This window comes from Eptesicus fuscus, chromosome 5, assembly GCF_027574615.1.
Source record: "Eptesicus fuscus isolate TK198812 chromosome 5, DD_ASM_mEF_20220401, whole genome shotgun sequence".
Classification (NCBI taxonomy): domain Eukaryota; kingdom Metazoa; phylum Chordata; class Mammalia; order Chiroptera; family Vespertilionidae; genus Eptesicus; species Eptesicus fuscus.
This window is the reverse complement of record NC_072477.1, coordinates 10,454,795-10,482,565: the sequence shown is the minus strand read 5'-3', so window position 1 is coordinate 10,482,565 and position 27,771 is coordinate 10,454,795. Positions and strand designations below refer to the sequence as shown.

The window sequence follows — 27,771 nt, the reverse complement described above, 5'->3', positions numbered from 1 at the left end:
GATATGAAGTTCTCCTGGCAGTGACTGGAACCTCGCGATGGTGTCAGCCCTTCGGAATCCAGGGTTGACTGTGTGTGTTGGGTGCTCTTGGGAAAGGTGCTTTCCCACCCAGCCCTCTCTCCGCCTCCGGAGTGTCTTGGGGTTGTGGGCCCGAGTCTGCAGATTCCAGGCCTGACGCTGAGGCTGGTGGGCTGCCCTGCAGACCCGTGAGCCATGTGGCCCCCAGCCCAGCAGTTTCCGGAGGCTGTCCGTCCTCCCAGCACCAGACCAGCCACTCACTGCCTGCAACGGGCTTCACTGGCTGGGGCCACCTGCCGTCTCCTCACCCATTCCCCAAGCTGCGTGGATGTCTTTTCCATCCATCCCCCAAGATTCCTGGCAAAGACGCCTCACAAATCATACGAAAGCACACAAGTATTTTACTTGGAAGAAATCCCAAAAGGTGACCCAATTGGGTGCCTTCAAATCACAGGTGAAACTGGGGCCCAGAAAGGTTCAGGATGTCCTCCTGGTCTCACAGCTGGCTCCCAGTCTCACAGCTGGCTGGGGTCAGAATTCCTCTAACGATTCACTTAAGATTTTCCGCTTTTCACTGTGTGTAAAAGAAAAAAAAATCTGTAAATAAATACTGAACTCATGATATGCAGGGAGAAGTATTGGGAGAGAGGGGGGATGCACTGATGTCTACAAAACTTACTTTGAATGCATTTAAACCAGATGGGTTGATGATGGAAAGGGGGATGGGTAGCTATGCACTAAAGCATGTATAGTAAATGTTCATTGTGGAATCAAGGTAGTGAGTATATGGGTGTTCACTGTAAATTTCTTACAACTTTGAAATTTTTCATAATAAAATGGGCAGGGGGAGTAGTTGCAGGACTCACCCATGGTGTATACACATGACCCCATAGCCACTACCCCCCAATAGGCTAGATAAAAGGGGCATTCTGGACCCGAGAGGAACACTCGAAGCATCGGGGCTTCTGATGGCAGAATATTAGAATCCAGAGCTGTGGGGTTTTTTTCCTCTGCTCCTGGGGAGTGTAGGTGGGTGGTTGGGCTTTCAGCCTGAAACAACTCGTTTGGGGGGTGGAGAAAAAAAATCTTGCTTCGCTCGAAGGTGCCCACGTCTATTCCTTTGCGTATCCATATTCACTCCCACGTTTCAGGGGCTGGTGATTCCAGGAGCAGCGTGTGGCTGGTAGGTGGGGGCGAGCTGTCTGAAAGGGATGGAGCTCCCTCTTCTGGCTTGAGGGGAGCCCACACAGCCCGACAAGCGCTGGACCCGCCTCTTCAGCACCCACTTTGTGTATCTGCGCGGCGCCCGGGGTGGGAGAACCGAAGCCCCCAGAGGGCCCGCCGAAAGCCGGGCATCCGCGCGCGGCCCCGCGCGTCCGAGAGGCGGCGGACGGGGTGGAGGCGCTGGCACTGGCGCCGGCAGCCGCGCAGCTACACCTGTTGCAGCGTCGGAGCGCGTCGGCCAAGCCGGGCAGAGCGCAGGGCGCACCACCGCTCTGCAGGGCAGGGCCGCAGCGAGGAGGAGACCTGGGGACAGTCCCGACAGAGCCCAGCGAGGGGCTCTCCTCGGGAGGTGAGACTGGAGCGGGCCGCAGCGCCGGCGCCCTCTGAAAGGCAGGTCTCGGGGAGGGCCCCCTGCCCCAGGCGGTTAGCTAAGGTCGTGCCGCTGGTCTGCACGGGGCGAGGGAGAGCACTGCGCGCGGAGCCCTGTGGGCGCAAAATCTCTGGAGCGCACCCAAGTCCGGGTAGAGGAGATGGCCCTCTCTGGGGTCACGGTCTCCTGGCCGCGGGGCCCCCCCAGCCTCCGACAGCCTCTCGGGATCCGGGGCTGTCGCGCGGCGCTCGCTTCGCTCCCGCAGAACCCACACGTGGGGGCGGGAGACGCCCCCGCGCAGGGCTCAGAGGCCAAGGGCGCCCTGGTTCCGGGCCAGGCGAGGGAGGCATCCGGGGAGATTCGCCTAACTTCCTTCGCTCCCTCACTCCTACCTCCCTTTCTGGTCTCCTCCTCCAGCCGCTCGGCCCGCCGGATGCCGCACGTCTTGGGGGCCGGGTGGGAGGTCCAAACTGCAGTCCTGTAGGTGCGCCCGCCCGGAACTGCTCCAGCCTCCAGGTCCCGGCAGCCGGGCCGGTGACCCGATGGGGCTGACGGGCTGAGCGACGCCACGACTGGGACGCGTCCCCTCGGATCTACCTGCAAAGCCAGCCGACTGCGACCCCGCGTCCTGGCCGTCGACTGGAGAAACGCTGGTCACAGAGACGGAGGCCGCGGGGCTCCGCTCACCCCCGCCCCCGCCCCCCGCCCCTCGCCCCGGGGAAAACGCAACTCCGCGGGAGTTTGCCCTGAGGACGCGCCACGCCCCCTCCCCAATCTGAGCCTCTGGCGGCGGCGCCGGGGCGGGAACAGCCCCGCATCCTCGTGCCCAGCAGAAGCGGGCTCTGCGTCCTCTCGCTCGGACCTTCAGCGTTTAGGAGAACTCACCGGCGGCGAAAAGCGGATTTGAAACCAGGAGTCTGGGCGGACGTGGGGAGCTGGCTCCGCGGGACCGGTCGCGGCGGCGGCGGCGGCGGCGGCCCCGGGAGCCGCGGGACCGGGGGAAGCGCCCAGCGGACATGGGTGAGCCGGCCGTCGGGCGGCGGGGAGCGAGCTGAGCGCCCGCCCGAGCCCGACCTCCCGGGAGATCGGGGCGGGAGTCCGCCCGCGCTCACCGCCGCCCGGCGGGGTCACCCCGGGGGTCCGGCCATGGCCTGCCGGGGCTGCGGCTGCGGCCCGGGCCACCTGAACGAGGACAACGCGCGCTTCCTGCTGCTCGCCGCGCTCATCGCGCTCTACCTGCTGGGCGGCGCCGCCGTCTTCTCGGCCCTGGAGCTGGCGCACGAGCGCCAGGCCAAGCAGCGCTGGGAGGAGCGCCTGGCCAACTTCAGCCGCCGCCACAACCTGAGCCGCGACGAGCTGCGCGGCTTCCTCCGCCACTACGAGGAGGCCACGGAGGCCGGCGTGCGCGTGGACAGCACCCGCCCGCGCTGGGACTTCACCGGCGCCTTCTACTTCGTGGGCACCGTGGTGTCCACTATCGGTACGTGAGCCGCCCGCGAGGGCGGGGGCGCGGGCGGGGGGACTCGCTGGCATTTTTCCTGGCGGGGCGCCTCGAAGGGTGGGGACCAGCGCTTCCCCACCTTCCTCCGGTTCAGGTGCATCCGCCACGCTGCCGGCTGCTCGGGTGTGAGCGGCGACCTGGCCCACAGGTGGTATCGCTGCCCGGCTTCTCTGAATGTGGTCCCGCTGCATTTGCATCACCTGGGAGCTTGTTACAAATGCAGAGTCTCAGCCCCTCCTCTGACCCCCCTGAGTCAGAATCCGCAATTAACAAAGGACCCGGGGGACTCGAATGGCCCTTAGGTTGGAGACGCTCTGCTCTGGGAGATGCTCAGTCCAGTTAAGAACTTTAGGGAGAAAGCTTACCAATTGGGGCAGGGACCTAAAAGCGTTTACTGAGTTAGTGCCACTCACAAGGCGGGGGACGGAGCACACATTTAAAATGAGGCTGTTCTTGCCCTGGCCGGTTTGGCTCAGTGGATAGAGCGCCGGCCTGCAAGCCCAAGGGGCCCGGATTCGATTCCAGTCAAGGGCACGTACCTTGATTATAGGTTCCCCGGCCTTGGTCCGGTTGCATGCAGGAGGCAACCAGTTGATGTGTCTCTCTCACATCGATGTTTCTCTCTTCCTCTCCCTTTCCCTTCCACTATCTCTAAAAATCAATGGAAAAATATTCTCAGGTGAGGATGAACAAAAAATAAGATAAAAGGAAGAGTCCATCCTGAACTTCAAGTTTACAGAGAAAATTAGATTGAACACCAGATTGAAGGTCAGGCAGCATGCTAATGAGAATGGGAACTGTTTCCTACCCTGAAAAACTGGGGGAGAAGTGACCTTTGGGCTAACCCCGTGGGGTTAGGAACGGTTTGGGTTTTGCATCCTGAAGGAGGAAAGAGTTGCATTCAAGGGCCCCATGGTCTACAGCAGCGGCTGCCAACCTTTCGGATTTCACGGACCACCCGTTGGTGACCGCTGGTCTATGGAATAACTACGAAGGCCTCCTGGCGAATGGGATGGAGGTGTCTCTTTAATGTTTACTAAGGAGCTAGAACCTATCTAGAGGCAGTTGGGAGCCACTGAGAGTTTTTGAGCAAACTGGCTACAGTCCGTTATGCCTTTATTCCCAGCAGAAGGGAAAAGTTGGGTGTCTGCACCACCTTTCTAAAGATAATTCATCCTTGCCTTGAAACATAATCGAGTGATCAGGGGGTTGGGGAAGATGCTGTAGAAATTTTGAAGAAAGAAAAGAGCTGGAGCAGACGAGGGGGCTTTAAAAGGCTATGCTGAAAGGGAGTGGCTCCCAGCTGCCAGGCACTGGGAACGGCAACGAGGCTCACGGTGGCATCCCAGGGGGCAGGCGCTCTGCAGCTATGGCCCCGGGGCCAGCAAGGGAGCTTGTCAGCGAGGCGGGTGACAAGGCGAACTTCCCTGAAGCTCCCACACGAGGCTGCCTTAGGTAGACATTCTGCCAGGAGAAGGAGCACAAGTATAATAGAGATCAGCCTCAGGCCTGGTTGGTCAGGAGAGATGTCCCAAGGTCAGTCTAGAAGCCCAGGGCTTCAGTGGGTGAGTAGGAGGCAAGGCGGAGAGGACGGGGCGATTAGGGGACAATTAGGGATTAGGGACGGGATGCACAGGCTGCATCTGAAGTGCTTTGTCCTAAACTGCCTGGCTCACAGCCCCGCCCCACCCCCACCTCCCATCCCCGGTGGCCCTGCCCATCAGCAGACCAGTGAGATACCACAGTAACTGGGGGTCTGGCGAGAAAAACTGCCTGCATTCTCCGTGATGACCAGAACACGGGCGCTGAGGCAGTAGAGGAGGAGGAATACCCTTCCAGGTTCTCTCCCCCAGCCCACATTCCTCGCAGAATTCTCTAAGCAGAATTCCCTAAGTCCCTCATTGTGTTGCCTCCCGCATCTCATCTCAGAAGACAGCCCCAGGATTTTATGTAGGGAGCACTCGGAGGAGCAAACTGCTTGGCAGGTGTTGCCGTGGAACTCCACTTGAATCTGCTGTTTGCATAGCAAGTACCGGGTCTTTATTTCGCTTGAATAGTTATTTGGTGTCCTTTTAACGGGAGGTTGGGGGTGGGGGGCTATATCCTCCCCCGACACACCCCTCACGCGCCTCCCTCTCCCCCCCACCCCTACTCCCCTTGGACACGGAGCTAGGAAGGAGCAGAGTGTGTTGATAGGCTGGTGAACAGCAATGCCTTAGGAACTGACTGAGAATGTCTTGGATGGCTGGGCGTGTAAGAGGCTCGGTTATAATAACGGAGCCCGGTGGAATAGAAGGAAACTAGATAGGGGGTCCGGAGTCGGCGCTGTTGGTCCTGCCTCTGCCGCTTGGGCAGGTGTTGGGAGCCCCATCCTTCTCATCCGAGCTGTCTGCAAGTGCTCACCGTGTAGCTGGGCAGTAAACATCAGTCCCGTCTCCTGCCCACCCCTCCCCCTAAGCCGCCCCCTTATGTAGGGCTCTTGTGAGGGACGGTGAGCTCATATAATGAATGTTCTTTAAAAAGTACAAAGCACTACATACGTATGGGCTTATTTTTATATTTCCAACGTTTCCTTTTAAACTGTTTCATGAGTTGCTGCTGCAATAACACACTTGCTACCCTTTATTGGGGTACATATTAGGCACATACTGTGATTATTGTGTGAATGTGTGATGCAGCTAATTCAATCAGCACAACTCCATGAGGTAGATACGATTATTTCCATTTTATAGGTAAGGAAACTAAAGCTTCGTGTTCTTTGTAAAATAAAGTATAAAGAAAAAAAAAGTTACACCATCTGTAACCACTGTTAACATTTGATGCCTTCCTTTGTGTTCTTTTTGCCCTAAACATACACATATGTGCATATGTAGTTTTAAAAACTGGGATCATATTCTGTGAACCATTTATCTTGTATTTTAATCATAACATTACACTAGAGGCCTGGTGCACGAAAATTCATGTACTGGGGGAGGGGGGGGTCCCTCAGCCCGGCCTGTGCCCACTTGCAATATGGGACCACTCGGGGAATGTCCACCTGCCAGCTTAGGCCCACTCCCTTAGGGATCGAGCCTAAGCTGGCAGTCAGATATCCCTCTGGCAGCGCTGGAGCCCTTGGGTGATGTCTGACTCCCCGCAGGGAGTGGGCCTAAGCCACAGTCAGACATCTTTAGCGCTGCCAAGGAGGCAGGAGAGGCTCCCGCCACCGCCACTGTGGTCACAGCCCTCAGCCGGCTTGTGGCTGAGCAGCGCTCCCCCTGTGGGAGCGCACTGACCACCAGGGGGCAGCTCCTGCATTGAGCGTCTGCCCTCTGGTAGTCAGTGCACATCATAGCGACTGGTCGTTCCACCTTTAGGGTCAATTTGCATATTACCCTTTTATTATATAGGACTAGAGGCCCGGTGCACAAAATTCATACATGGGGGGAGGGTGCCTCAGCCTGGCCTGCACCCTTTCACAATCAGGGACCCCTCAGGGGATGTCTGACTTCCCGTTTAGGCTAAACCGGCAGTCGGACAGCCCTCTCGCAATCCGAGACTGCTGGCTCCTAACCGCTTGCCTGCCTGCCGGCCTTCCTGATTGCCCCTAACCACTCTGCCTGCCTGCCTGATCACCCCTAACTGCTCGCCTGCCCGCCTGATCACCCCTAACCACTCCGCCTGCCTGCCTGATTGTCCCTGACTGCTCGCCTGCCTGCCTGATCACCCCTAACCACTCTGCCTGCCTGCCTCATCACATCTAACCAGTCGCCTGCCTGCCTGATTGCCCCTTACCACTCGTATGCCTGCCTGATCACCCCTAACTGCTCGCCTGCCTGCCTGATCACCCCTAACTGCTCGCCTGCCTGATTGCCCCTGACCACTCTGCCTGCCTGCCTGATCGCCCCTAACTGCCTCTGCCTCAGCCCCGGCTGCCGTGGCTTTTTCTGGAAGGACATCCGGAATGATATCCATAAGGTCGTTTGGCTGTCCGGTTTAATTAGCATATTATGCTTTTATTATTATAGATGATGGTGTTTTTCTTTTAAAAATAAGCTCCACTGTCCTTTATTCTGCATAGACTTTGAGATAACACAACAAGAAAGCATACGGTAAAACAATCATAAAATGTAAGTAAAACTTCAGAATCAGGAAAAAGAAGAACAGAAATATGGAAAGCAAACAGGTTCTGGAAGTTGCTAGGAGGAGCTTTGTCTTAGTTTAGGTTCCCTCAGAAGCAGAGCCCAAGCCAAGAATTTGCGTTCAAGCAGTTGATTGGCAGGTGCAAGGGATACAGGCAGGTGGAGGGGGACATAAGTCAATATAGGGATGTATGAGGCAGGAACCACAGTGAGCAACTGGTACAGGCAGACCTCGGAGACATTACGTTCGGTTCCAGACCACCGTAATAAAGCAGGGATCACGATGAGGCAAGTTGTAACCTTTTTTGTAACCTTTTGTAAAAAATGAAGCACAATAAAGTGAAGCACAGTAAAACTAGGTGTTCCTGTACTTAATCCCATGTGGAAGCTGGACAACAGTGCAAAGCTCATGACCCAGAAAAATCCCAGGCTGCACAGGGGGTGGGGGTGGGGCGGGAATCTTTATACACCCACACCTGTCAGTAACTGGGTAACAGGTGCTTGGAGGGCAGGGAAGCACAAGCTCAGGTTCCCAGGTGATTTTGCATGGACAGCCCAAGGGTAGCCCAGTGACAAAGATGTAGGCACTGGCCATTGGAAGTCAGGCCGACGTGACTAGAAATGATAGAGGGTGTTGCCAAGGGGTGTGGGCACGGGACCCACGATGACTATTCAGGCTTCCGATTGGGCTGCAAGCTCCATGCCTGAGTCCTGACCCACCCTGGAATTCTTATCCTCAGAGGAAAGGTTCCCTCGTGGGGTTTTATGTAGAAACCATTGCGTAGGACAGCGGGCGATGTTCACAAACAGCACTTTCCTGGAAAGCACAGTTGAGGATTTCGTGTAACTGTTGTCTGGTGGAGACCTTTGATTTAAAAGTCAGAGAAGAGTGAAAAACATTTTGTCAGTTTCTCCAAAGGTTAAACACAGAATTACCATATGACTCAGCAATTCCATTCCTGGGGGACGCATTCGAAAGAATTGAAAGCAGAGACTCAGACAGATATTTGTATCGCTATGTTCAGGGCGGCGTTATTTACAATAGCCAAAAGGTGGAAACAACCCAAGTGTACATCAACAAATGAATGGGTTAACAAAACGCAGTGCATACTTACAATGGAATATTACTCAACTTTGAAAAGGTGTGAAATTTGATGTATGCTACAACATGGATGATAGACCTTGAAAACCATTATACTTAGTAAAATAAGTGAAATATACAGGACAAATATTACATAATGCCACTTGCATGAGGGACCTGACAAATAGACAAATTCCATAGGGACAGAAAGTAGAATAGAGGTTAATGGCATTTTTGTTGAGCATGATAAAATAACGTTTGAGTGTACATCATGCTGATGGTTATACAACCGTGTGGATGTATTTAATGTCGCTAAATTGTACACTTAAGAATGATTAAAATGATAAATATTGGGCATATGTCACCACGATGTAAAAAGTTGGAGCAGAATATGAAGACACACTCGGGGTTGCTGATCTTGAAAGAGACTGGTGGTCAGACTTGAAGCAAGAATGAATTTGCGGTACATACACCTCGGAGGAGTAGATTGACACTGTGGCTGGTGAACGATCCTTCCGTAAATGTCTTTTGTCTCAGATATGCTTTGGGCAGGGGGTTGCTTCTGTGTGTCGCCTGTGCCTGTATAAATCAGCTTCTGTCCCGAAAGGACCTGAGGTCCGTGGCATACACTGTGGTCATGGCAGGCGTAGACTTTGGGTTGCCCCTTAACACAACAAGAGTTTATTCACACACACGGGCCCGCTCTCCCGGGGGGCCCAGGCTGCTTTTATCTTGTGGCCCAGGAAGGGGAAGAAAGAGCTGAAGAGTGGAGGACCAGCAATCAATTGGCCACCACCTGGAAGAGACACACGTCACCTCCACAGACATGTCATTGGCCAAATCAAGTCACATGGCCACACCCACGTGCAAGGGCACTCCTCCTATGAGTGGATATTGGCGAACAGCACAGAGGCCTACCCCACATACATGAGTGCTGTGCACTAGTAAGGGTACAGTAATGGAGTTAAGACACTGGGGAGATGAGAAACGTAGCAGGATAGCACCCCTAAGCCACAAATTGTCAACACACAGAGGTGGATGTCAGAAGGACCCGCGTAATTGCCAGACGTGAGCCCGGCATTTGGCGCTGCGTTTTCCAGTTGTCAAAATATTAAGAGGCACAGACAACTACTCCTCCCCTTACCCGGGCTGGCTGCTTGGAAGACACCCCGCTTTTTCAGACTTGAATAAAAATTTCTCCTAGAGATTGTCACGGAGGGGAGTAGATAATGCGGGGAGTCACCGCCTCCACAGCATCTGGGCCGTAAACACGAAAGAGAACCGTGTGTTCCCGCATCCCTGATGCAGGTGCAAGTCAGTAAAACCCCTCTGCCAAGGTCCAGAGCCACGCAGGGCAAGCATACAGCTCCCGGTGGCGTGGCCCGGCAAGGACATTTAGAATTTTCCACCGGCGGCTCCCAAGCTTTGGTGTCCGTAAGAACTCACCCGGGGGAAGTGTGCTGGTTCAAATGCAGGTGATGGGGCCCCTTGCACAGCTCCGGGTAGAGTACAACTTCCCCAGATGGCTCTGGCTTAGGCAGCACAGGGAGCACATGTGAGGCACACGTGATGGGAGGTGGCGAGGGCTGAGCCTGGGGACCACCCCTGAGGATCCCGCTATCTGTGAATCAGCGGTACCAGCAGCACCTGGGACCTTGTTAGAAATGCAGAGTCTCAGGGCAGCCCCAGACACATCTGCTCTTTTTTTTTTTTTTTTTTTTTTATTTTTAAATATATTTTATTGATTTTTTACAGAGAGGAAGAGAGAGGGATAGAGAGTCAGAAACATCGATGAGAGAGAAACATCGATCAGCTGCCTCTTGCACACCCCCTGCTGGGGATGTGCCCGCAACCAAGGTACATGCCCTTGACCGGAATCGAACCTGGGACCCTTGAGTCCGCAGGCCGACGCTCTACCCACTGAGCCAAACCGGTTTCGGCACATCTGCTCTTTAATAAAACACCCAGGCGAGTTGAGTCACCCGCACGCTAAGGTTTGCCGTTTTGTGATGTTGCTGCCGGGGACAAGACGCCCTGTGCTTTAGAGCAGGGCCACCCCGGTGGCCAGGCTGGAGTGGAGGGGAGGGGGATGTGCTCATCGGTTGCCTCTGTGGACCTCGCCACCGGCTGGCAGGTTCCTAGGTGAGGAGCGCGTTAGTCGACAGCAGCCTGCCCTGGCTGGTGGCTCAGTGGTTAGAGCACCGGCCCGTGCACCGAAGGGTCTCGGGTTCAATTCCCAGTCAAGGGCATGCACCTGAGTTGCAGATTTGATTCAGGAGGCAAGCAACCGATGTGTCTATCTCACATCAATGTTTCTCTCTCTTGACTCTCCCTCCCTCCCTCTCCATCTCTTCCTTTCTTTCCCCTTCCTCTCTTCCACTGTCTCTAAAAAAAATCAATGGAAAAAATATCCTTGGGTGAGAATTAACAAAGAAAGAAAGAAAGAAAGGAAGGAAGGAAGGAAGGAAGGAAGGAAGGAAGGAAGGAAGGAAGGAAGGAAGGAAGGAAGGAAGGAAGAGCAGCCCTGTTCAGTCACAGGGATGCACTGGGCTCGGGCTGAGAAGGTGGCCCTGGCTTTGTGTGGATCTGAGGAGCCCAGATGCGGAGATCCCGAGCCCCAGCTCAGTGATGGGCCAGTCAAGGTAGATGACCAGATTTTCAACAACAGTTTTATTCGTTTTAATTAAGCAGAGAGAATGGTACTGGCGCCCCTCTTTAGCCCTGGGTGTGGCCGTGATTGACACTTGGGCAGCAGCATTCTGCATGGTTCCGCGGGGCTTGGGAGCCGGGCTGACAGGTGTGTGACGTGGCCCGGTCAATGTGCAGACCTTCGCGATGCCGAACGGAATATTGTTTTCAGATTCTGTTTGTTCCTGCATGGAAATCAGGCTGAGGAAAGAGCTTTTGAAATCAAATTATATCACATTCAAACAGTAAACTATTGGAAAACACCATTTTACAGTATAAAGCCATAGACTGACATCAAAGATAACAAACAGGCATTCAGAAAGAATAAGACATCCCACTAATGCATTAACAGGTGTCACATGTTGGTGAATGTCATACGAGTGTCAATATTTAAATCACACGTCGAGTAGGCACTCTACATTTTGCAAGGCATTTGCACACACACCTTGTGCAGTAGGCAGAGAAGTTATTAATTCCATCTTGGGGATAAGGAAACTGAGGTACAGGGAGCATAAATATCTTAAGACCACACCTCTATGAAGTGACAAAGTCAGGAGTAGAAACAGATTTTGTTTTGTTTACCCCCTGGTGATAAAAGAAGTGCATATTCATTTTAGAAGACTGGGAATCCGTGGGAACAAATGAAAAAGAAGGCAGAAATCCCCCATAATTCCACCATCCAGCGAGAACCCCTGCTAACGGTTTGGTGTATCATAATAAGTTGAACCTGAAGTACTGAAGATTTTACTGGATTTAAGATGAGTCATTAAGTACCGTTAAGAAAGAAAAGAATGCTGTCAATTACATTCTGACACGAGCAATGGTGAGACCATCCTGATTTAAGATATACATTAGCGCTGGGAAAAGGCGCATCTTGAAATCAGGAAATAGATCATATCTTGTAAGTTTTCCATATATTCATTATACATGAGCATATTGTTCTAATTAGGTAAAAATGAATCTCATGATAGAATTTCTCTTATTTATGCTCACATTGATTCATTTTAAATATTGACTTAAAAGACTTCTAGTTCACCCTAGCCAGTGTGGCTCAGTTGGTTGAGCATCGTCCTGTGCACCCGAGAGGTGGCTGGTTTCCCATCAGGGCACATGCCTGGATTGCGGGCTTGATCCCCAGTAGGGGGCGTGCAGGAGGCAGCTGATCAACGGTTCCCTCATCCTTGTTTCTCTTTCTCCCTCTTCCTTTCTCTCTCTCTCTCTCAAATCAATAAAAATATATTTTTAAAAAATACTTGCAGTTCATACTCTAATCCTTTTCTCTTGAGAGCAAGGGGGAGGGTCATGTTAGTCATTGTATACGTGTGCTTTTAGATGTTAAGGATTTTAGGCCTTTGTCATCTTTGTCATGCTTTTTATCCGTTACTAGCGTTCCCGTTGCAGGAAAAATCCTACAATAGGGTTTCCTGCTGCACTCTACCCCGCCCTGCCTGCTCTCCTCCCTTGTCCCCCGCCCCGCCTTCTCCGCCAGCCCCCCTGCTTTTCTCCCTTCTCCGCCAGCCCGCCTGCTTTTCTCCCTTCTCCCCCGGCCCCGCCTCCGCTCCTCCCTTCTCCTCCCCCCGGCTTGCTTGCTTCTCCACAGCTTTGCTCCCTTCTGCAGCTCTTGGCTTCTTTCTATGCTGTCTTGATATGCAAATTAGCTGCCATCTTTGTTGGGGTAATTTGCATACTCGACCTGATTGGTTGGTGGGCGTGGCTTGGCTGGTGGGTGTGGCTTGGGTGTAGCGAAGGTGCGGTCAATTTGCATATTTGTCTATTATTAGATGGGATTACTTTCTGTTCCGTGTTTATGTAGACACCAGGGGCCCAGTGCACGAATTCGTGCACCTTGAAAGGAACTGTGGGCCGCGAGGCTGCAGTGGGCACAGGGGTGCATCTCGGCCCATCCTCCGTGCCTCCTCCTGGCCCCTGCTGCCGCGGCACCTGGTCCCCTGACTGCAGGCAGCCCCACTCCCCTGCCGCTCCTATGCACTAACGACACCAGCCCCACTCGCACCTGCTGATGGCACGGAGCGATTGAGGCCGACGCTAGCTGTGGGTGCGAGCAGGGCCAGTGCTGTCAGTGGGTGTGAGCAGCAGCTGCTGCCCCAATCGCTCCTCAGGAGCAGGGGGAGGTGGAGAAGCCCTCAGGGGCAGTCAGGGCCGGCAGCCACCGCTCACACCTGCTGATGGCACTGAGCAATTGGGACTGGTGCTGGGTGCCAGCAGTGGGTGCGAGCGGGCCGGCGCTGGCAGCAGGTGCGAGTGCCGGGTAGGACCGCGGTGCACAGGAGCAAAGAATTTTCAGTAACCACCAGAGGCTCACCCCGAGGACAGTGACCAGCGCCCACCTTGGCCTGGCACCCCTGCTCACCTGCTCCCCCATCCCGCCTCAGCCGATGCCCACCATATTCCATGTTCTGCTGCCGATGCCCGCCATGATCCGCACGTGCCCCCTGGTGGTTAGTGCACATCATAGCGACTAGTTGTTCGGTTGTTCTGCCATTCAGTCTATTTGCATGTTAGGGTTTTATATACTAGTATATAGACTAGGGACCCAGTGCACAAATTCATGCACCTTGGAAGGAATTGTGGGCTGCAAGGCTGCAGTAGGCATAGGGGCATGTCTCAGCCCATCCTCCACGCCCCCGCCCAGCCCCTCCCACCGCAGCCCCGGTCCTCTGTCTGCCAGCAGCCCTGCTCCTGCCACTGCCGCTCCCACGCGCTGACGGCGCCCAGCCCCACTTGCACCTGCTGATGGTGTGGAGTGATTGGGGCCGGTGCCAGGAACGGATGCCAGCGGGACTGGCGTCATCAGCAGATGAGAGCAGCGGCTGCTGCCCCGATTGCCCCTCAGGAGCAGGGGGAGGTAGAGAAACCCTCAGGCGATCAGGGCCAGCAGCCACTGCTCATACCCGCTGATGGCGCCGAGCGATTGGGACCGGCGCCGGGCACTGACAGCGGGTGTGAGCAGCGGCTCCAGCACCGGCTGTGGGTGCAAGCAAGGCCGGCACCGGCAGCAGGTGCAAGCACCGGGCGAGACCATGGCGTGCGGGAGCAAAGAATTTTCAGTAACCACCAGAAGCTCGCCCCAATGACAACGACCAGCACCTACCTTGGTCTGGTGCCCCCGCTTACCTGCTCCACCATCCCACCTCAGCCGACGCCTGCCATGTTCCATACACACCCCCTGGTGGCCGGTGCACATCATAGCGACTGGTTGTTCAGTTGTTCCGCCGTTTGGTCTATTTGCATATTAGCCTTTTATTATATAGGATGTTTTAAGTTTCTGTGCAGTTTCATATTTCAGATTTTTCCTGTTGTGGTTTCTTTCATTGCCTTTGTGCTCAGGCAGTATTTCCCACCTAGATCTTATAAGAATGCTACTTTTTGTTCAGTGTGCTTTCAGTCGTAGCAGCAATTTTTAAAGCACTTTCACATACCATTTGATGCGAACAATGATGGGTGCTTTTAAGATTAGAGCTAAGGAGCAGTGAATGTGTGGTCCAGGGAAGAGGGGGTGTAAGAGTGGGGTAGGAATTTGCATTCACTCAGGTGGGGTGAGAGTGCTGGCTCTCCTGGGTCTACTTTCTAACGTTTCATGGGGAGGCTCAGACTGTCCACTCTGTGAGCCCTGGATTTGTTCAGTTACTTGCTTCCTACTCGGAAAATGTCAGTATCTGCAGATGAGAGGTCAGCTGCAGGACAAAGCTCTCTCTCTCCACTGCCCAGCATTCCGGCACACACACATTTCATCTCAGCTTGTTGCCTTAAAAATGCTTGTGTATATGACAGAACGTGGTGATTTCCTTTTCTTTATCCTAAACTCCATCCTGTTCTCTCTCCCCCTCCATACCTTTCTCTATGAAGGAGAGATGGGTTTGGCATGAGTGTAACCCAAATCTTGCGCTCTTTGGGGTCCTAAGGGTAGTATTCTGTTCCAAGAAGCACAGTCCATTAGCCCAATATAATGAAAAAGTAAATTCAGTTTTTGCTTGCATATCTCCAAAGAGTCTTAGAGTCGCCAATTTATAGCACAAAGGGAAGTTCCCTCTCTCCTCTCTCTCCTCTCCTAGTCTCTCGGATCTCAAAGGACTTCTGGAGCCTTTTATCCCTAATCCTTCCCCGACCCTCTCAGCCCTCAGTATTCCTGCCCGTTCCCCCGCCCGCACCCCCATCCATCTCTCTCTGTTCTCTCCAGCTTCTTATAGCTTTCCGTCTCCATCTCAAAGGTTCGCCTGGGAGTTGACCCAGCAAGTAATCTTTCCCTGAGGAGGAAGGGGGAGAAGATTGGGATCCCTAGTGCATTATTATTTTATACGGTATGGGGACGCTCTCGGCCTGTGGAGGGCATTACTGTGTTCAGACCCAGAAGTGAAGTCCTGCTGAGGATGGGAGACGTCCCCATCATTGAACTGCTCCCCCTCTCCCTTCTGCTACCTTCTGAGCAGTCTGTCCACATTGTCAGACATGACCCCACTTTTCTGAAATGCTGCTCCTTTAACACACCCACCGCCATCTTCCTTTGGCCCAAGTGCCACCCGTAGAGGCCTAATTACGCGTTCCGATTTTGTTGTTGCCATTCTCTCATCAACCCCTGCCGTCTCTTCTATTGATCACCCTGCTTGGAAGGGAAGCCCTGTGGCCAGTGACCCCAGGAGTCAGACCATGATGAACATGGGTGTGGCTTGGGGTGTGGGGTGTTAGGGGGCAGTGGGGCCATTCAGATTTTATTTTATTATTATTTTTTTAATAAAGTTACAAGGATATTTAATTTTCTTTTTTTATTATTTAATATATTTTATTGATTTTTTACAGAGAGGAAGGGAGAGGGATAGAGAGTTAGAAACACCGATGAGAGAGAAACATCGGTCAGCTGCCTCGTGCACACCCCCTACTGGGGATGTGCCCGCGACCTAGGTACATGCCCTTGACCGGAATCAAACCTGGGACCCTTGAGTCCACAGGCCGACACTCTATCCACTGAGCCAAACCGGTTAGGGCGGCCATTCAGATTTTAATTGTAAAGCAGCGTTGCCGGGGCCATGCAGGTCTGATGACAGCTGGACTGGCGTCCGAGTGTCCCAGGTAGAGCTGTGATCACCTGTGAGCTCCAGGCTTCCTTCCCTTCAGAGGGAGGAGGTAGGCGCTCTGCACATTTCCTGGCCTTGGCAGCCCCTGGGTGTGTTAGTTCGCTTACTTACCCGTTTGTGCAGGACTCCTGATCACCCAGGGGGAGCCGAGCCTCTGAGCCGTTTCATTGTGTCCCCACTCGTTTCTAAAAGGAGCCACGGCAGTTATCTCTGAACTCTTCTCATTCTGTGCCTTCCCGTAGGCGTTGCAATCCTTAGTGTATGCAGTCTGGTTTCTTCTTTCCTTTTACATTATTCCCGCTACCCTCCTTCGAGAATTCATGTATTCATGCCCATGTGGAAGAGCTTAACTAGACTCAACTGTTGGATGGGAGGGTTACGTGTGATTTTGTTTACTCTTGTGTGTAATCAAATTTGTGAAACGTATGGAGTGCTTCCCAGGGGTTAAACACAGCACACGCCTTTACATATGTTTCATTCTAACGACGCCATGAGGATAGGTACTGTCCATACTCCCAGGTCACAGACCAGGAGTCTGAGGCCCAGAGAGCTTCCGTGTGGGTCCGAAGGTACCCAGCAGGTGGAGTGTGGGCCTTCCTTCAAAGCTTACACTTTGCATCACCCCCTCCTTTGCCAGTTCTTCCTTTGGGGTCCTGTTGTGGGAAGAGCTGCCAGCTACAGGAGTGACCTCGTTTTTCTGCGCGGTGGTCCTTAGGAGACGGGATACTGTCAGAAGACCGGTGGTCTGCAGAATCTCAGGGTTTCTGTGATGTTGTCATGTCTGATTCCTGCCTCCCAGGAGTCCATGGATATGGAGACTTACACCACCACCCGTTACATACTTCACAGTCCCCTCAACGTTGCTGCATCCTCCCATCACCATGACAACTAATGTACCTCCCCCAGGACTTTCATCTCCAATTTGGACATTTGATTCCAGAGGTCACGCCCTGACTCTACCTGTGAGCTCTGGCATGTCAGCACCAAGGTTGTCTGTGTCTTGGGTTCTTCCCTCGTGTTAAGCAATCGATGAAGATCCAGGGCTGTGGTTTTCAAACTGTGCTCCAAAGACCCGCTGAGGTTCTCTGTAGTATCTTAAGGGCTGTCTCAAGGGCCATGGGGACCCCTAAACTTCTTATCTCTGTTACATATTTAGGGTGTCCCAAAAAAATGTATACACACTTTAAAGCTGGTAGCTCAATATTGAAAATGAAATGTATTTTAATAAACACCACCTTTATAATTATTCAAAATATGTGAATATATTTTTGGGACATCCTATATTTATTTATATATGTCCAAAATATTTATCCTGTTCTGTTACCTTTTAATTGGCTATTAAATTTTTTTGTATATAAAATAGATTTTTATAGCGCCATATACACTCATTTGGACAGGCAATTTTTTTTTACGGTTTTTCACAAATTCAGGTGCTGTCCGTGTTTGAGATAAATATTCTTTTTTTAAATATATTTTATTGATTTTTTACAGAGAGGAAGGGAGAGGGATAGAGAGTTAGAAACATCGATGAGAGAGAAACATCGATCAGCTGCCTCCTGCACACCCCCTACTGGGGATGTGCCCACAACCAAGGTACATGCCCTTGACCAGAATCGAACCTGGGACCTTTCAGTCCGAAGGCTGATGCTCTATCCACTGAGCCAAACCGGTTAGGGCGAGATAAATATTCTTATACATTCTTTGTTTAGCTCTAACTCATCTCAATTTTTGTTCAAACGACTGCTTAAGTGGTTTTGTGTGATTGGCTATATAATTATGATTTGATTTATTTCTAAAATGATCTCATAATGACTTGAGAATGTGCATTTCCCAGAATTCTCCTTCCTGTTTGAGTGTTTCTTTGTGTCCTTATGTCTATATATATTCCAGCTGGGTTTTCTCTTACATTACAGAATTTGGGAACGAAAGGGAACAGAATCTCCAAACACACTCCAAGGCTAGTGAACACACCCAAAATAACATTTCAGTTGTGTGTTTCAGGGCATATAAATTCAGTGTAATTGATTTCATCACTTGTATGACTTATTAATACTTTTGTTTATCTCTTAATGCTTTATATGGTGACATCGATTTTTAAACTTAGATATGATGAAATTCCTGCAATATACTAACAGATATTTGCTAACTTTAGATTGTCTTTCTAGTTGTGATTTTTAATAATTTTTTTTTTTTAGTAAACCAGTTAATACATTTTTATATTATTTTTTAGTCAGTTTTGGACTTTTCTCTTTGTAGGGGACTTTGGCACTTATGTTGGGTCTCATTTGCACTATCTTTTGTGTTCTATTCTTCCCTTCTTTTCCTATTCTCTTTTCAATTCTGTACCTTCTATTACAATGGACTGGGTATCCTTTTTGTCATGTTAAGTGTGATCACATGAAATTTATCAAAATGTCCCTGTAGATTTAAAAAGCTCCTTTGGCCATTATTTTTCATGTTTATGAATAAAACTAAGACCGCTTTCTCTGGATGATAACGGAGTCTTGCGGCCTTGGGTTCAGCCCCATTCTCTCCACCCTCCTGTGTCCCCCTTGTTGTTGTATCTTGTTCTCCAGAAACGCTTTCTGAAATTACCTTTTTTTCATCTTAGAACCTGCCTCACATCTGGTGACCGAGAGCACATCACCTCCATGCACCGTTTCCTCCTTAGTGACCGTAGTGCGTTTCCTTCCCGTCACTTCCAGTTCGTCTCAGTCCCTTCTCCTGCCTCCGGACCTTTAGGCTGTGGTCAGTAATGAACACCATCGCGTTTTCTCAAGCCTTGCTTCTGCTTTTAAACAGAAAGAAACGGCAAGATAACCTTCTAGAAATCACTTTCCTGTGTGTCTGAAATAGCACCCCATGTGACACTGAGTGGGGGGGTAGGTAGGGTGGGGGGAGGAAGCAACAGCTTTGTCACCTGCTTCCTCTGTGCTTCGTGCTGCACGCCTCTCTTATGCCCGATTCTGCACCCACTCTTACTAGCACTCAGTCTTGAGGTGGAATGGTTGCTTTCTGTTGCCTACCCTGCTCCTTCTTTGTCTCAGTGACCAGAAAGGAACGTGACCACTAGATCAAGTGCGGGTTGCATCGGGCAGCTGGAGCAGGAAGCCCGTGTCTTAAGCACACAGCAGGAAGTTGAGAGACCTGCAGGCCGGGCCCACAGCGGCCCAGGGCTTTCCAGTCTGTCTGCCCTGGCAGGCTTCCATGGTGGCTCGCTCCCTTGTGCTCACAAAACAGCTCCTCCAGTTCCAGACACCGTGACCGCCACCAAGGCAGGAAGAAAGAGGGAAGAGGAGAGGCAATAGTGTGAGCCAGCTGAAATGGTCTCTCAGAAAGAACTTTCTTGGAAGCCTCAATTTTTGTTTATTTCTCATGGCCAGAACCATGTCAGAATACCCTCTTCCAGGAAGCTCATCGCTGTCATGAACACGATGCAGGATCCTATACGGAGGCAGCAGGGAAGGACAGTGTTGTGTGGCAACAATACTGTGAAGGCAACTAATGGTGTATCTCCTGAAAAAGCATTGCCTGGGCATCTGTCCTGTGGGGATTATTTTGGAAGGTATTCCATGAGTAGTTAAGGTCTTGATCAACGTTTTTCAATCCTGGAAATTTTTCTTCAAGTGTTTCCTTAATGATCCTCGTTGGCTTTTTTTGGTGGTGGTTTTGTTTTTTATCTTGGCACCCTTATTATTCTCAGGTTGGATATTCCTGTTTTTCGAAGTCTACCAGGCACTTCTTTTGTTTTGTTTTCATCTATTTGCTATTTGGATTTGATTCTCCATTTATTTTCCAGCTCACTAATTATTTCCTCCATTGTCTGCTGACTTAGTTTCCAGAAGATATTTATGAAGGGCCTACTACTATGTGTTAGGTGCTGGCATAAATATTGAAAGTTCCTCTTTGCGATTCTCCTGCTGTCTTTAGTATCATCTTAAAAAGTTCCTTTTTTTAATATGTTTTCATTGATTTTAGAGAGAGATAAAGGGAGAAGGATAGAGAGATAGAAACATCAATAAGAGAAAGACATTGATCGGCTGCCTCCTACACGCCCCCAACTGGGGATTGAGCTGCAACCTGGGCATGTGCCCTGACCGGGAATCGAACCAGTGAACTCTTGGTTCATGGGTCGATGCTCAACCACTGACAATAGTTCTTGATTTATAATTTCTTTTTTTTTAACATCCTCAGAGTTTATTTATTGGAGATTTGTACATTTTGACCACCTTCACCCATTTCGCCCACCCCCTATCTCCACCTCTGGCAACCACCAATTTCTTCTCTGCATCTGTGACTTAGGTTTCTTTTTAAGATTCTCATATAAGTGAGACTATAGGTATTGGTCTTTCTCTGTCTGACTTATTTCACTTAGCATAATACCCTTAAGATCATCTGTCCTTCGCAGATGCTAGGATTTCCTTCTTTTATGGCTGAATAATATATTCCATGTTATGTATATGTGTGTGTATATATATATCTACTAGTATATGTACAGATATATACATGCACACCACATTTTACATTTGTTGATGGACACTTACATAGTTTCCACGCCTTGGCTATTGTAAATAATGTTACCATGCATATGGGGGTGCAGCTGTGTTTTCAAGTTAATGTTTTTGTTTCCTTCGGATAAATACCCGGAAGTAGGAATGCTGAACCATATGGTTGTTCTGTTTTTAATTTTTTGAGGAACCTTCATACTGTTTTCCATAGTGGCTGCACCCATTTACATTCCCACCAACAGTGCACAAGGGTTCCCTGTTCTCCACATCTTTGCCAATGCTTGTTACTTCTTCTCATTTTGGTAACAGCCGTTGTAACGAGTGTGAAGCGATAGTTCACTGTGGTTGTGATTTGTGTTTCTCTGATGATTAGTGAGGTTGAGCGCCTGTTTCTGTATAGTTGGCCATCTGTCTTTAGAAAACTGCCTGTTCAGATCCTCTGCCTATTTTGTTAAAAAATATATTTTATTGATTTTTTTTTTACAGAGAGGAAGAGAGAGGAATAGAGAGTTAGAAACATCAATGAGAGAGAAACATTGATCAGCTGCCTCTTGCACACCCCCTACCGGGGATGTGCCCGCAACCAAGGTACATGCCCTTGACCAGAATCAAACCTGGGACCCTTCAGTCTGCAGGCCGACGCTCTATCCACTGAGCCAAACCGGTTTCGGCACCTCTGCCTATATTTTAGTCCGCTTGTTTGGTGTGGGTTTTGGGACTTTTTTTTTTTTTTTTGCTGTTGACTGTTCTTTATATATTTTGGGTGTTACCCCTTATCAAATACATGAGCTATAAATATTTTCTCCCATTTGGTAGGCTGCCTTTTAATTTTGTTGATAGTTTCCTTTGCTGTGCAGAAGTTTTTTAATTTGATGTAGTCCCACTAGTTTATTTTTGCTTTTGTTCCCTTTGATTTTGGTGTTTTATAATTCTTATGTCTCTTTTCTCTATTACATCTCTCTTAGATTGTCTTCATTCAAGCTTGTGCATCTGCGAGGTTCCCCCGTCCTAGTTTCCTGGCTATTTCATATGAGCCATTCCTAGCAGAATCTTCAGGCCTTTCTTTGGGAGTTAATATTTAAAAACAGAATTGATGTTACATTTAGCATTTTCCTCACTAAGGCCTGTTTTATTAATTCTGGCTGTTGATATTTTCTGCTCCAGATGTTATATGTTGGGTATCTGGTATGGAAGCATGCTGTATTATTTCTCAGTCCCCCAGAGAAAGACTTATTTGTGTGTGTTTTTTAATTTAACAGCCTATGTATGACCCAGTACCAACACCTGTACAGAGAAACGTCAGAAAGGCATGCTTTGACCACATAGGGATATACTTGTGTTCCATTGGATGGAATGATGTTGAAGACTGAATTCTGAGAGTTGATAACTTAAGGGGAAAAAATCACCACTTTTTCTTCAATAAATTAAGACAATTCCCTGGAGGATATGGGGTCTGGGCTGGTTGGGAAGAACTGATGATCTGTTCGTTCTCTCAACAATCTTTTGAGTTAGGGGAGGGAAGGCTCAGAGAGAGTTGGGAATTTTCCCAAGTACACGCAGCTGGTAAATAAGGGAGTCTATCAATTAGGAATTTTGTTTAGCTTCAAGTTACAAGACCTGAGAAGCTCACAAGGCTTTCCCGTATCCCAGAAAAGAGGTATGCACTGCATGTAGGCAGTCGGGGCTGCTATGGTGACTGTGCAAGGTAAAAAGGGGGTCGGGCCTTTTCTGCTCTGCTCTCCCTGGGCGCCGCCCTGCGCCTGCGGACTCGGCCTGGCTGTGGGCGCTCTGCCCATCACATTGGCACCTTAGGTTCATCCAAGGTGGTGGGATGGAGGAAGCGAGAGGAAGATGTGTCTTTTCCCTTGCAGGGAGCTTCTTAGGTCAGTTTCTCTGAGAAGCTGACTCGGAGCTAAGGGTTTGGCTGGGAGTGAACAAGGAGAGGAGACAGTGGGGGAGTGAGGGTGAGAGAAGGGAAGGAGCCAAGTAGGAGGGTATTGTATAGACTTGGACGTGAGTTACACCTTGGAGTTTGTCCCACCTTGAGTCAACGGAGCTGGGCTTTTATTCCCACCCAGTCACTCGTTGGCTGTGGCTGGGGTGGGAGGGACCTGAACCTCAGGCACTTAGCCATCTGGGGTCACAGGTATGGGCTGTTAGCAGCCAAGCCCGCAGCACCTGCGTGTGGATCCAGGCTACACCAAACTGGCCCAGGGGTTGAAGGGGATCTGAGTGGGGCACAAACAACATCCACTCCAGAGGGCTGCCCAGAAATCCTGGGCACTGCCCGTACAAGTCACTGTCTAGAACTTTGTCATATCGTCATTCCCAGCTGCAACCATGGCTGGGACATGACATCTTCACTCCGGATTGTAATGTGTCAGGAAACAGTTCCTGAGGAATAACGAGAGAAAGAACCCTGGAGGCCGCCAGGGAGCTCATCACGGGGGATGTGATCAGTGACTGAGTCATGAAGAGCCTCAACTCTCAGGCCACGGCGTGGGTACTCCACCCGCCTGGGGAGACCGGGGAGAATCGCATCATAAACAGTGGAATGTTGGGAGATGAACCAGGCAGCGTGGTCAGATCTCTGCCAAGGAGAGTCCAGGAGCGGGAGAGCAGGGAGGAGTCTGTGACTACAGCCCAGGGTGTGGAATGGAGGCAAGGAGACAGCAGAGGAGGCCAAGGAGGGCAGGTGGAGGTCTAGCGGGGGCGGCCTGGATGCAGAGCTCAGAGGAATTGCCTCTGTTTCACAGGGAGCGGGGCACAGCGTGGCAAAGGCAGGATGTGGTGGGAGCTACCCAAGGCTGGTGGGAGCAGAACCGGTGCAGAGTTGGCCCCGGGGGTCCTTCAGGGCTAGTGGGTGCCATTGCTTCAGCCAGGCCTAGCTGTCCGTCCTTCCCTCACCATCCCCCTTCCTCCTTTCCCTTCTCCTCCCCTCCTCTCCTCCCTTCCCCTCCTACCCTTCTCTTCTTCCCTCCCATTTTTCTTTCCTTCCCTTCTTAGCTAAGGTCACGACTAATGTTAGTCTCCAAAGGAAAAACAATAATGCAAATAAATATTTAATTCTTTATTTCCTGTTAAATTAAGGCCATTAATAAAGTTAGCTCTCTAACTAATGGAAATGAAAAAAGATAATTTATTGACATGAATAACTGAAATTTCCACCTCAGGCTGAATCTATGGGTTCAAGCCATGTTAGTGGGTCTCTCTCTGTCTCTGTCCTAGCTTTGCTTTTTTCCTAGGCGCGCCCGTCTTGGGACCTCTGTCAGAGCAGTGAGGTTGGTCCCAGCCGCTTCCGGCTGCCATGATGCTTGGCATCTGGAACTCAGAAGAAGACCCTGTCTTCCCAGAGCCCCTGGACAGAGCTCTACAGGGCCCTGCATGGTCTTGTTTGCATGACAGACGTCATTAACAAGCGTTCAAGTCAGGTCGCACACCCACCTCTGGTGTGGGTGACAAGGGCTGTGCCGGGGTGGCATGCAATTGAAAGTGAAGAAGGGAACACTTCCCAAAACGATTGTAGAGAAGGAGGGAAGGAGACAGAACAGGCCCACACTTACACCATCATCGTGTGTCCCTTGGTGGAGGATGCTTGTCAGAAACCGGGTACCAAAGTGGGGTCAGTTGGAGGGATCCTGAGTTTTGAAAGTGTTGAACTTACGGAGCCACAACATTGCGACAGCTATGAGGTCACTGGGCAATGGGAATTTTTCAGCCGCATTTTGGTTTTATGAAACCACCGTCATATGTTGACCTCAGTGCCGTTCTGCAGTGCGTGACTGTATGTATACTCAAAAGAGATATTCACCTGTTTTTTTCTCTTTCTTGTGATATCTTTGTCTTGTTTGGCATCAGGATGATACTGGCCCGTGGAAACAGGTGGGAAGGGCTCACCTGTGGTTTTTATAAGCCCTTCTGAGGTCACCCAGGATGTACAGCGATGGCGTGGATGTAACTAAAATGTTCCTCGTCTTGTACAGCATGTAGGTTGTTTCTAATTATTTGCTAGTACAACAGGCTCTATAAAGCATGTGATTACTTTTAAAAATTAATGTTTAAACTCTTCATTGTAAATATAGGTGCTGCCAAATTTTTGAAAATTTGAAAATATAAACATTATCTTAACTCAGTGGTCGGCAAACTGCGGCTCCTGAGCCACATGCGGCTCGTGAGCCACATGCGGCTCGTGAGCCGCGGTTTGCCGCTCTGTTGACGAATGAGTTTGCCGACCACTGTCTTAACTAATTCGCAAGAACCTTGTTATTCTCGCAGGTAACATGTACTGTATTCGTCCTCCTCCTTGGTACTATTCTAAACATTCTGGATACATAATATTTCATCCTATGAGGCAGGACTATTATTTTCCTCATTCTATGGGTGGAAAAATGGAAGCCTAGTGAGTTAACTAGCTTGCCTGAAGACACACAGCTAGGAAGTGGTAGAACTTTTTCTTAAAATATATTTTTATTGATTTCAGAGAGGAAGGGAGAGGGAGAGATAGAAATATCAATAATGAGAGAGAATCATTGATTGCCTGCCTCTTGCACACCCCACACTGGGGATCGAGCCCACAACCCAGGCATGTGCCTTGACCAGGAATCGAATCATGACCTCCTGGTTCATGGTCAATGCCTAACCACTGAGCCACGCCGGCTGGGCAGAAGCGTTAGCACTTAGATTCAAACTTTGTTCAGCCATGATCTAAATTTTGGAGAATAAGTAAGTTAGCCTCTGAAACAGTAAAAAGTCTTGTGAAAGTGGAGTAAAAACCTAGGCCCTACTTCTGTGTTCACTTTTGCCATCAATGGATTCCTATTTGATGTCCCTGGTGAATGCTTTTTGCAAGCTATTGTTTTGAAGAAACTGGGCCGCCAGACTGTATAATTAAGACAACATTTAGATGGTCTCACGCTGAGTTTGAACACAGTCTTTTCTCCCCTCTTATCTCCTGAGGACCACACCCAGTATCCATCTCATATCAAATGTAAAATTCGGTTTGGTTCCATCGAATGTATTGAGTTCTTTGTGCCCAAGCTGACTATGGGGATTTGGATCCCAGATCCATGGGTAGAATTCAAAAGGTCTGTAAATTTGAGTGAGAAAATAATTCCATCTTTATGTGCACTGACTTCTAACTAAGCAGCGCCCAGAGTTTCCTCCAATAACGAAGGTAGCAGGAGCAGCCCCTGTGGCTTCGTCACCGGTAGGAATCACAGCTGTATTCTTCTCACGTGACCATCCCCCCCTCACCACTCCGTCGAAATTGCCAGGCCAGTTCCCCTTATTTAACGACTTCATAAAGACGCACATGTACCATCACGCACATTCGGGTTGCCGTTTAATAACCGCGTTTTCATAGGGTTGCTTTGGTAATCCTATGCATATTATATCCATCATTTGAAAACATCCTGAGAAGGGGCCCATCGGCATCCCCAGACTGCCCACGGCTCCCCTAACGGAAACAGGAATTGAGAACCACGCCGGCGTTCAGGCTGATTTTGAATGAAGAGAAAAAGGGGAAGGCCTCTGCTCCTAGTACGATGAGCAAAAGAAATCAATCGCCTGCCGTTTGAAAACTGACTTGAAACACTGTGGTTGCTCAGTCACTGCGCATAAGCTCATAGTTTTCTGATGATTCAGAAGACATTTCAGGATGTTGCAGCGTCTTGAGGGTCTGGTTGGGCATCAGTTGCCACACTCCCTCTGAACAGTGAGGAAGAAGCTGATGTCCTGTTTATAGGGTGCTTGCAGCAGTTATGATGTCCCTCCCACTCTTAGCCCACCGCCTCGCCTGCGGTCGCAGTGTCACGTGAACTGTTTGTTGTAAAGACAGACTTGGAAATATATAACACTTCACCGTCATTTAGCGCTACTTCTGGTTTAGTATTTAAATTAGAAACTACCACTTGGGCCCAAAGCAACATGCTTTGTTCGGCCTATAGGTGGCGATGTGCTGGTAAACGTGAAACAACCAGATTTTTTTTTTTTAAACCCTGATCTGTAGCGTTTGCCTATTTCTGTGGTGTCAATGTTCCCAACCGTGGCTGATTGCAAGCTATGAACATGAAGTCACTGAAGGCAGGAGGCCGAGCAGAGGAAAGGTGTGCAGAATCGGCTCTGTGGGCCTCTCCAGCCTCTACCTCGGTCACAGAGTGTTTGAGAAACATTCAAGGTGGCTGTCAGCGTTTAAAAATCAGACTTTCCAATCAAAATCTAGATGTCTGGTTTCTCTTCGGAAAATGGGAAAATCTGGGTTTTCTAGATGCACATTCCTACAAGCCAACCGCGCACAGAAGAAGAGCTATGGATGCGCCCTCTGGGGAGCCCCCCCCCCCCCCCGGTCCCACCCCACCTAGGCCAAGTGTCCTCTGCCTCCTATCACTGTGCTTGCCTTCGTCCCTGCCTCCTGGCTTCACTGCTGAGGTTCCTCTTGTCCCCCTGAGATAGAAGAACCAGGTGATCTCATCCCCTGCCTTCTTCAGATGCTTCATCCACGAGAATCGAGCCAGAAAAGCATGAACTTGGAGACAGGCTAAAGGTTCAGTGGGAAACGAAGACCCACTAACTGGGAAAGTGCTGCGTTCAGAGGACACTTGGAGAGTGAGTAAAGATGGCGCACGCCCTGCGTGTAGGTGGAAGAAAAATGGCACCTCTGAGGTCTCGCTGGGCCCCGTCCTGGCTGATTTTGGGTAACACCCACGTGTCCAGGGGAAGACTGCTCTGAAACCTGGACCGCAGACCAGCCCCGCCAGGGTGACTGTACCATAAATACCTCATTGTTTATGGGCACTAGGGGACCCATAAAGGGTATTAGACATTTTAATACCCTGTTCTTGGGTGGGGTGGCGTGCTTCTGCCCATGATTTAGGAAGATGAGGCTTAGAAAGGGGCTAAGGGAGAGCCTTGAGAGTTTCCACTGCTGGAGGGTTAGGGGAAGCCGGTCAGAGGAGCACTGGGGTGAGGAATGGATGGACTGACTCAAACTTCGGCAAGGGTGTTATGTGGGAATAAAGTCAATTTCACGTTGGGGAAGGGAACTCTATTTTTGTGAACATTAACCCAGTGCAACGTTTTTAATGACTCCTTTGTAAAAAAAAAAACTCCATGTTCTTCTCGCCTGTGTCTGGGAGAAGGTAGGAGTTCGTGATAAAGGACACCTGTCCATTC

The 27,771-nt window shown here is 50.4% G+C and overlaps 1 protein-coding gene across 1 annotated transcript in view; it reads left to right on the top strand.

Annotated features, from left to right (window-relative positions):
• The first annotated feature begins 2,701 nt into the window (after positions 1–2,701).
• The window catches only part of KCNK13 (potassium two pore domain channel subfamily K member 13), a 75,967-nt gene continuing 50,897 nt past the window's right edge, over positions 2,702–27,771 (top strand). Inside the window, exon 1 of the mRNA XM_008148418.3 lies at positions 2,702–3,092. Coding sequence (XP_008146640.2) covers positions 2,759–3,092 — 334 coding nt within the window. The 5' untranslated portion in view covers positions 2,702–2,758. The remainder of the gene's footprint in view (positions 3,093–27,771) is intronic.